Raw genomic sequence first — 10,752 nt, 5'->3', positions numbered from 1 at the left:
AATAAATATTTTATTGTATTAAATATAATTTTAAAATTTTATATTTTGGGTTGAGTTATTTAGTTGAATAATTTTTTTTAAGTTTTGAATAATGGATTTAATTGTTATTGAGTTAGTGAGTTAATACAAATATAAATATAAATATACATGTCGATTAAGTCTTAACTCGATTTATATAAGTATTATTGTTAATGTAGGAGAATGTGAGTTCAAGTACATTGAAGTGCATTATCCTTTTATTTAGGGGTGGTGAAAGAATTATGAGTAGTTCTAAGTATTGTATCAAAAAAGAAAAGATATAATCAAAACCTAAAATAAGATTAATTCAACTTGTCCAAGGTATGAATAATTTGAAACTAGTATTTTTAGTTAGACCGAAATTGGTAATATAGAAATTGTATTAATACAATACACATACCTAACTTGAATTTAAACTATTCTGACTCATGAATATTTTTACCATCGAGGAGCAGTTTTCTTTTTAAAAATAAAACGAATTGTTACAACTACTTTTGTGTACTACAACCTAGACCTAGACGGTAAGCAATTATTTCCGGTATAACTAGGGGTGTAAATAAGATATTGATGTTTGTAAGCTATTCGAGTTCGTCTCTCGCGAGTCTTATCGAACTTTTCATATTTTTACCAATGCATCAAACTTAAACAACCAAAATAATAATAACAACAACACTGCTTTCAACTAAGGAGCTGTATATATGTATCATGTGCACTACAAAAATTCTTCAGCTGTGCTCAAATCATTCAATATCTCATTCTTAATCTCTTCTGGCAATGGAGCAGAGGGACCTGCCTTTGAGTAGAAACTGGCCAGTGCTCTAATCGCCTTTTCCAGTTCCATATATGATTCCTATGATGCAGATGTTTATAAAGAGTATCAGTGAAATCTAATGCTTTTAAACCATTCATCAGTCAAGGACGGTAGAAGATACATGCATACCTCACCAGCCACCTTCTCTTGCCCCCTCCAATTACTCAAATAATCTCGGATCGACTCCTTTGCCGAATCTGCCGTTCGTCTAAATTTAGCGACATCCTTGGGATCCTCCTTCAGCGATTCGCGCAGCGTTTTCACGACTTCTCTTGCCGACTTTACATAAGCCTTCGGCAACACTTTACCTGACTTTGTTTTCTCATTAGGATCAAACAACGATTTAATAGCCCCTGCAACACCTTGGTCCTCGTCCGATTCGGCCCGTACTGGTAATGGAGTCGAAATGCAGTTGAAGGTCAGAACAGCCAACAATGTAGCAGTGGTAGTACGTGCTATTATTCGGCGACGGCTCGAGAAAGATGGTTCAACTACATAACACCTAAATTGCAGTTTACCAACTGTGGTTCAACAAATAATTGAGATTGATGAGCAACAAAACGGTCAATCTGGAAGCATTTGATGTAAATACTAATACAAGGAATGTAGCTAACTGTTAAAAGCATAGATTATAAGGCAAATCATAGTTTGTAGTAAAATTCGAACCCTATTGTTTGCCTCAACCGAGCATAAATAGAAATCATGAATTATTTAAAAAAGGAAGGTAGAAAAGTAAAAGAAATCTGTGGCTTACATTTAGTTTGAGGTCTCTCCATGGAGTTGATATTAGGGACAGAAATCTTTGGGGCAAGATTAAGAGCCATTGTTGGTTGAATCTGAAGCAATAAATTAGAGTCCGCCCAAAGTGGGGGGTTACCTTGATGGCAAACAATCCAGAGTTAGTCAAATTCTATGTCATGTTCATTGCAAATACAGGTATTTTTTTTAATTGAAAACTGAAATATGATTTTGAGTACCTTTCTTGCACAGTAAATATATGCTGCCCCGAGAATGCTAATAATTACTGCAAAAAATTCAGGGGAAACTCCATCATAGATGTTAAGAAATAGATAAAAAAAGGAGAGTTCAAAAAGAAATTTCCACAGCTTGAAGAAATTGGGTACCTTCTGCAAAACCCCCCACCTTTTAGCAAATTTCGACCCAGACGATTTTTATCCAAAATGGAGATGGGAAGCTCTTTTAAAAAAAGATTGAGGGATTAGTTGGTCATTTCAGTTGCTTTTTCCATTTTTATTTGGTTAAACTACAACCATACTCACTAAATTATTAATAGATTTACACTTTAATCACTTTACTTCAAAATGTTACAGAACATAGTCCCTTAACTATTAAAAAGTTCTCATCGAATTACGAGACGTTGAGTTCTAACAGAAGTCTAATGTGAAATTTTCTAATTCCACGTAATATCCACGTATTTCAAATAAAAAACTTATGTTATATGTTAATATTTTTCATTTTCAATTTATAGAAAAACCCCTAAAATGTTAAAAACCTAATTTTTGTTTTTCATTTCGTTGAACAACAACAAAAACTTCTCTTCTTTCAATTTATAAGAATTGAAGTAATTACATAGATAACTACACCCATATTCAATTTTAAAAAATTATTTTTATGCATGTTTAAGTTATAAATTATTATATTATAAGCATGAAAGTAACAACCCACTCAGCATAAATCATACCGATTTGTTGTTCGTATATAATTAAGTAAGCCATAGTAGTAATGGGATGAATTATCAGTTAAAGTGTTGAGTTGGTGTGTTGTGTGAATTTATTAGTACACCTTTGTGAGGGATGTCTTGTTGTAATTCGCCATTTGACGAACTCTAAGGTTGGCGAACTCTAGGGTCTGGCGGACTCTTTTATGAGATGATACGCCAACCTTAGATATTCTGGGTGAACTTGTTAGTTTGTGGAGCGGTACGATTGCTTTATGTGGAAACGATAACTCGATCGATATCTATAACACCTCGTTTTCAATAAAATCGAAATAGTGGTTTCGGGACCACAAATCCAAGTCCGAAAGAATTTTTTTTAATATTCTTTTATGGTCTACAGTATGATGGGAATATCGTATGAAAATTTCGTTAAAAAAATTTACTAATTTTATGTTTAATCTGATAAAAAAGGACCAAATTGCATAAAGTGAAAAAGTTGAATTCTAGTAGCTAAAGGGATCAAATAGCTATGGAATTTAAAATTTGAGTCCTTATATGGTAAATAGACCATTAAGAGGAGTTAGTAGATAAGTATGATGATTCATTCATGGAAAATTAAATAAAGAAAATGACTAAATTGGAAATAGAAATAATTAAAGATGATAAAAATCTAATATCATCTTATTTCATCATCTTTCCCAAATTAAAAAGATGAAAACCCTAGCCATGGAGAATTGAAGAAAGAGAAACTTATTTGGCCTAATTAGGTAAGCATTCTTGTCTTGTTTTTAGTAATTTTTATATTTTCGAGATCGTAATAACTTAATCTAGCTATCTTGAGGGTTAATTTGCAAAGTTATCAAAGTATTAAAATTTTTCCATGGATGAGTATGCTGAAATTTTGAAGTTTATGGTAGAAAATGAAAGGTTGTTGAAAGATAAATAACTTTTGTAAAGGAAAATTTGACAAAATTATGATTTAGGGACTAAATTGAAAAGATGTAAAATTTAAGGAAAAATTTTGAATTTTGTGAAATACATAGGCTTCAAATGTTATATGTAAAAATCGGCTAGGCTTGGAATAAGGATTAAATTACATGAATTTCATTTTCCGAGCCTAGGGACAAAATCAGAATTAAATAAAAGTGTAGGGGAAAAATGTTACTTTTGCCTAAGATGTGAATTGGATTGAATTGAGTATGAATTGTATTAAATTAATGATAAATTCATTCATGTAGATCCAGATAGATCAAAAACGGAGTTAGACCGTGAAAAAGAAAAAGTGTCGGATTAGTAGATTTTGCTTATACGAACAATTGTCGAGGTAAGTTCGTGTAACTAATTTGTGTATATTTATATGTTTGAATTGGATGTTGTATATGTGAATTGTATAAATGTCGTATGTATGAAATTGATCACATATTCAATAATACCTGATAAAAAAGTCTTGTTTGGTTAAATGAGATTCGATGGATACATGGTTTCTGAATTGGTTGTGGTCCAACATATGTTGTGGACACACCACAGCTCGAAAAAGCGTCCCGTTATTAGCTCTCATGAGCATCCCGATATATGGCCCTCTCGAGCTTCCCGTTATATTGTTTTTGCGAGCTTCCGATTAATAGCTCTTCGGAGCATCCCGATTGGTTGTGAATTTGAATATGTTGTAGACATGCCACAACTCTTATGAGAGTCCCAATATATGGCTCTTCGTGAACTTCCCGATTAAAGGCTCTTTGTGAGCTTCTTGATTAATGGCTCTCTAGAGCTTCTTGATATTAGCTCGCTTGAACTTCCCGATATATGGCTATTCGGAGCTTTCTGATTAATGGTTCTTCAGAGTTACCTGTTATTGGCTCGCATAAGCTTTCTGATTATGGCTCTTATGAGCTTCCTAATTATAGCTCTTATGAGCTTCCCGTTATACAGCCCGGATAAGCTTCCCTTTATACAATTCACATGAGCTTTTTGTTTTATGGCTCGAGAGAGAGTTTCTCGTTTATGTGCTCGTATGAGCATTCCCGAATATGAATTGATGGTTTATAGCTTTGTACACTTCATGTGTACTACCTTTGTATCCATCGATACTTTATATGATTTAATGGGTAAAGCTCCGATATGAGATGATATGAATTCAGGATGAATTAATATGAGAAATACTTGAAATACAAAGATATGATATGTACATGTTGATGGACACTTGAAGTGATAAATACATGTATGTGGAAATTGAATATTGATGAGCTCATTCATGTTTCTTGGTATTTATATGAATTACATGACTAACAAGTTTGATGAGGATATGTGTTTAGGCAATTGGCCAAATTGGTTTGAGCATGTTTATTTGCTTACCTTAAATGTGAATTAATTGGGAAGTTAATTTCCCGTTATACGAACTTACTAAGCATTAAATGCTTAGTTTATTTTATTTCCTCGGTTTTATAGTACCCCAGAAGCTCGTTAAGGTTGGAAGCTAGTCGGAGCCACATCACACTATCAATCCCCCTTTTTTGGTATATTTATTAAATCAACTTTGGTATAATGGCATGTATAGGTTAATTTGGCCATTGATGGCATGTAAATGTTTTGTTGTGAATAGATATTTAAATGGCTTATGTTTGATGCATTTTGATATATATATATATATATATATATATATAGCCTTATCATAGTTGATATGTGTTTCAGTATAATTGATTTATGGTTAATTAATAGGTAAAATGATAACATGGTTTGAGTTGGTTATCTATGATGATATGATATGTATAAGACTTGGTTATAGCTTGATTCAAATGTTTTATATTGGTTTGGGAATGTGTTTAAGTGTTATTGTAGGTTGAAAACAAGTTTGGGTAAGAAATATGGCTAGGAAATGGCCTTATTTTGTCCACACGGACAGAGACATGGGCGTGTGTCTCAGCGTTGTGTGACACACGGCCTAGCACATGGGCATGTGTTTTGGCCGTGTGTCCCCTGCATCTTAAAAATTTCAAAATAGAATGCTCAAAATTGACCACACGGCTTGGCACACGGGTGTGTGGCTTAGCCATGTGACCCCTACACCTATTTAATGCAAAATGTTATGTTCACATGGCTAGCACATGGGCGTGTGACTTGGCCGTGTGACCCAAGTCAGAGAGTTACACGGGTACTAACTAAGGCTGGTACACAGCCGTGTGCCCTATTTCAAATGTCCACACTGCCTAAGACACAGGCGTGTCACTTGGTCGTGTGAGCCACACAGCCTAACCACACAGGCGTGAGTCCTCTGCACCTAGAAAAATTTTTGAAGTTTCACGAAAAATTCTTTGAGTGCCCAATTTAGTCTCAATTTGATTCTAATACGTGTTTTAAGTCTCGAGGGATCACATAAGGGATGATATGATTGATTATTACAGGTTTATGATATGAATCTGAAATGATATAAAATTGTTTTTATTTAATCTGTAAATCCCGGTAATGCCTTGTAACCCTGTTCTGGCGGTGAATAAGGGTTAGGGGTGTTACAGTATCATTAGAGTTTAGTTGAAACCTAGTTGGAATTAAACTAGAGTACTGTAGATGACAACTTGATATGTTTAGGTAGCCGAATGATCTCTTTAGTTGGTTGCTTAAGTGTACAAACAATGTTTTACCACTCTGATTAGTGGTAGTAGTTACGTTTGGTAAAAAAAATTAGACTTCAAATCTTGTTAGGCAAGTTTAGCCTCAGTTTTATGGGTGAATGTGGGGTGTTTGACCTTCCCATTAAGCTTATTTTTCACTATTTGTACTATATAAGGATACCTATAGCCAGCACATTTCACCCTTGTTTCTCTGAGTTCTTCTATACATCTTTAAAATTTTTAGTTATCTTTGCTAGAGGAGACGAAGAAAGTTTCTAGAAGCTTGTCAAAATGTCATTGATAATTAAGAATGGTTTGATAATTATGATTGGTAATTTCTGGAAAACCTTTAGAATGATGTCAAGAGAATATATGTCTTTGCATTAGTGCATGCATAATCAAATTTTCAGTAGATGAATGGTTTGATAACTATGATTGTTTCTTATCTAGCTCAAGATGCTAGCAAAGGTCCGAGCAATCGAGGCAAATGACCAATAGAATAGATTGTATCTTGAAGTTCCTGGTGAGTTCCTTCTTTCTTCTTTTGGGTTATGAAAATTCTATGATATGTAGGTTATGAAAGGTAAGTTGCCTTTACTGAAGATGGGCCAATGTTTCTTGAATTGACAAGTGTGTAAGACGTCCATGTTGTGAGCGTGAGCATGGCCATGGTCGAGGTAAAAATAACCACTTTGTGTGCGAGCCAAGTACCCGACTATTTGTTATATATGAAATTGTGGAAAGAAGCTTAATTTGTGATGCCTTCGGTAAGGTAGCTTTATTGCAAACTAGACTGGCAGATCACTGCCCAACTTTTTGGGAGGACACGTGTTCAATCTAACAAGAAATATGAAAAAAAAATATGATTTGGCTGATATACGATTCTTGATTTTAAAAATAGGCCCGAGGCCAGCACAAGGTTAGGTTATAGGTGAACATATGTAATTGTAAGAAATGTGTATAAGTTGGCGGCACATGTTCGCCAGGGATACTGTGTGTGTTGTTTTGACTAAGTGTCGTTATTAGAAAATTGTATTGGCAACTTGATGTAATGTGTCTATAAGACTGAGTCTCGAAAATGTCTTTATTTTTGGGTTGATTATTGGTAATTTGATAAACAACATGTGTCTACCTGAAACTCATTATGTTCAATTGAACTTACTCCATTACTTTTCTTTCTCAGGCTTTTGAGTAGTAGAAAAAGATCTGTAGAAAGGGATTACGCTAGAGTTGCACCTACAAGTAAGCCACTTGTCTATTTTGTATCATGCATGGCTAGTTGGCGGATGGCATATTTATATGCATTTGTACTTAACATTTTTTTTACCTCACAGTCATATTGTATTTGTCTTAAATTGGAATTGCCCCTTATTATTCACGTGTACGCCAAACTCCATTAATTTGTCGTTTACAAACTTGCCTTTTCTATTAAGTGTATTCGCCATACCTAACAACATATGTTTTAAAGATTGCCTATATTAATCCCTATTATTTTTTTAAGGATGCATTATTAAATGAACCAAAAATAATGACCTTTAACTCAAAGAAGGACCTTACAACTGGTTTTGTGAAAAAATAAAAAAATAAAAAAAATAAAGAACACATAAATTTTACGTGGAAACCCTTTTGGGAAAAAACCACGGGCAGAAGAGAAGAAAATTCACTATGTCGAAAAATTGAATTCAATTCAAGAGAAATACACTATGTCTATTTATAGGCTTGTAAAGCCATATTCTAGTAGGATTGAAACACCTTATCCTAATCAATATAAAATAGATGGAGTTTAATAAGGTTTAAAAAACCTTATTCTAAAATAAAATAAAAGAAGTCTAGTTCTATATGGATTTTACTTTTATTTTATTTTCCATTGTATTTTATTTAAATAAGAATTTGGGTCACTTAATTCTAACAATCTCCACCTTTACACAAATTCTCAATGAACAAGTTCTTCATCGCGAACTTTTAATGAACAAGTTCTCCACCTCTTTCCATAAAACCTCTTAAGGGTTTAACTTCAACAATGAACACCAACCAAGTCTAAACAATGCTCAAACTTGGTTATAGGAAGTGACTTAGTCATCATATCTGCAGGATTTTCATAAGTACTAATTTTGCTCACAACAATATCACCACGAGCAATAATATCATGAACAAAATGATACTGAACATTAATATGTTTTGTTCTCTCATGAAACATTTGATCTTTTGTAAGGAAGATGGCACTCTGACTGTCACAAAATATTGTACTGATTTGAAGGTCTTCATTGAGTTCACTAAATTGTCCCTTCAACCAAATAGCTTCTTTACAAGCCTCAGTAATCGCTATGTACTCAGCTTCAGTGGTAGACAAAGCAACTGTAGTTTGCAAAGTGGCTTTCCAACTAATTGCACAACCTCCAATTGTAAAGACGTAACCTGTGAGAGATCTTTTTCTATCAAGGTCTCCAGCAAAATCAGCATCAACATACCCTATGGCTCCATCTTTAGTTCTTCCAAACTGTAAGCAAACATCAGTAGTTCCTCGTAAGTATCTTAAAATCCATTAAACTACTTTCTAATGTTCTTTACCGGGATTTGTCATATATCTGCTAACTGCATATGATAAATCTGGACGTGAACAAACCATAGCATACATGAGAGATCCCACTGCACTAGAGTATGGAACATGTGACATGTACTCAATCTCATCATCTGATTGTGGAGACAAAGCCGATGAAAGTCTAAAATGGGCTGCTAAAGGAGTACTAACAGGCTTAGCACTTTGCATATTGAACCTACAGAGAACTTTCTTAATGTATGTAACACCCCAAACCCGGCCCAGAAGTTACGACCGAATCTGGCGTGTCACATTGAAGTGTTTTTCGAAAACCATGTTTTCATTGAAAACCCTTCTTGATGTTTAGAAACTTTTATCGTTTAAACTTGTATAAAACTTTAGCCTTATTTTTTCCAAAACGTGATTCATTGTAATAATCAAAAATTGTTAACAACCTTGTAAAATCTTATGGGAAACTTTGAAAACTTATAAACCTTTGTAGTGGCGTAAACATGTTATTTTAAAAAGCAGTTAAGTATCGAGAAATCAAACCTTCTTTGTTATGGCTTAAAGTGAATGGAAGTCGTGCACCGGTAGGAAGCCGAAAAGAGGTGGTGAGTCTATTGACCGCTAAGTACCAAGCTCTTCATGGATCCAATCCTAGACATGCACACATCCATTGCCACACTTAAAGCATATTGCTTGTCCACGAACAACAAATTAAGTTTAAGTCTATTTAAAATATTTATTTCCTTTGAAAACATTTACGCTATGGAAGCTTTGCTCTAAATCGTGATATTTTGAAAATAAGTAATTTTATAAAACGCGCTTTAGAGCTAACCAATTTAATAACCCAAAATATTAAAAATAATAAAAAGAGCGGCCTTATTACAACTTAAACCGAATAAAATGATCAAAATAATAAATGCTAAACTTATTTTAAAGAAAATGAAACTTAATCTTCGTGGCCACTCTGAATCCCGACTCCAAGTCCATCGATCTAAGGCTCACTGCAAAGATGGGGAAAAGGAGGGTGAGTTTGGAAAACTCGATGTGTAAAGTATCCCAACCAGAGCCCAAATCGGTTCAAGCTTTACGGGCCTAAGCCCTATTCGAAATCGTGTTAACTAGGCCTTAGCCCATATCAAGATTAATCGGGCCATAGCCCTTACAAGAATAGAGTATACCGGGCCTAGCCCATATCAAGATCAATCGGGTCGTAGCCCTATTACAAGTCAAGATATATTGGGCCTTGCCCATATTAACACGATTGGGCCCATCTCAATACAATTGGCCCATAATGAATGCGATCTCATATGATTAATGCATGATAACCCCATCCAACCTCGCACTTCCTCCGTCCATCCTTACACTTCCGTGGGAATAAATCACCCACGCCATCCCTACACTTACAGTGTTAGCACCGATTGCGGCACTAACTATAATCCGCAAGAAAGTCATTATATTAGAATATGTGGCACGACCACCGAACAGGTTCTTCCTCCATAAAAACCCAACCCCATGCAATGATATACATGTCATGGCATATAACAAATGTAATCGAATATCATGTATTTCACCAAAATTAACCCTAGGGGTATAACGGTCATTTAGCACCTAGGGTAAAACGATAATTTTCATACTTAGGGGTATTTCAAGAAAATTTACTATTCTAGAGTTTACATACATATTATAACCATTAACACATTAATGAAGCACTTACCGAAATTTTTATCAATTGGGCCCGTGGCCCACTAACTCATTTTCACCCATTAAGCCCAAATATACGAAGTGCGCACGAATTACGACTCTGCAATCATACTGCTTGCGATTATCAAAATTAACAACCAAACCACCTCACAAGCGCTCGCACGCTCGCAAGTTCATAAATGCCGGCTTTTCGGCTTTTCGGCTTTTACCGATCTAGTCTATGAGTGGGTGTCGTTTACACACCTGTTTGTGACGAAACGCTGACGAGTTCCACACACGAACTGCCTACAATCAATTACTAATACGTTAACTATGAATCCATAGCAACTTATCTGCAAAACTCCTAAAAATCGACCATTAACACTTTAGGCACTAGTGTTCTTACCTTTGCCGA

The 10,752-nt window shown here is 34.6% G+C and overlaps 1 protein-coding gene across 2 annotated transcripts; it reads right to left on the bottom strand.

The window, feature by feature from the left end:
* Positions 1-453: 453 nt before the first annotated feature.
* LOC108488361 (photosystem II D1 precursor processing protein PSB27-H2, chloroplastic) lies at positions 454-2,045 on the bottom strand. 2 transcript variants are annotated; one of them, XM_053020442.1, is made up of 5 exons: positions 1,954-2,045; positions 1,807-1,853; positions 1,584-1,706; positions 959-1,350; positions 454-868 (listed from the first exon to the last, which is right to left on the bottom strand). In XM_053020442.1, the coding sequence occupies exons 3-5, from the start codon at positions 1,651-1,653 to the stop codon at positions 731-733; spliced, it is 600 nt and encodes a 199-aa protein (XP_052876402.1). In that variant the 5' UTR covers positions 1,654-1,706; positions 1,807-1,853; positions 1,954-2,045; the 3' UTR covers positions 454-730. The 2 variants fall into 2 exon arrangements, with proteins under 2 accessions (XP_052876402.1, XP_052876403.1); XM_053020443.1 differs by having other exon boundaries at positions 1,584-1,665; positions 1,954-2,030.
* Positions 2,046-10,752: the final 8,707 nt, after the last annotated feature.

The sequence above is a fragment of the Gossypium arboreum genome, chromosome 10 (genome assembly GCF_025698485.1).
Source record: "Gossypium arboreum isolate Shixiya-1 chromosome 10, ASM2569848v2, whole genome shotgun sequence".
Taxonomy (NCBI): domain Eukaryota; kingdom Viridiplantae; phylum Streptophyta; class Magnoliopsida; order Malvales; family Malvaceae; genus Gossypium; species Gossypium arboreum.
Note: the sequence above shows the minus strand (reverse complement) of the source record. Positions and strands in the feature narration are given on the sequence as shown.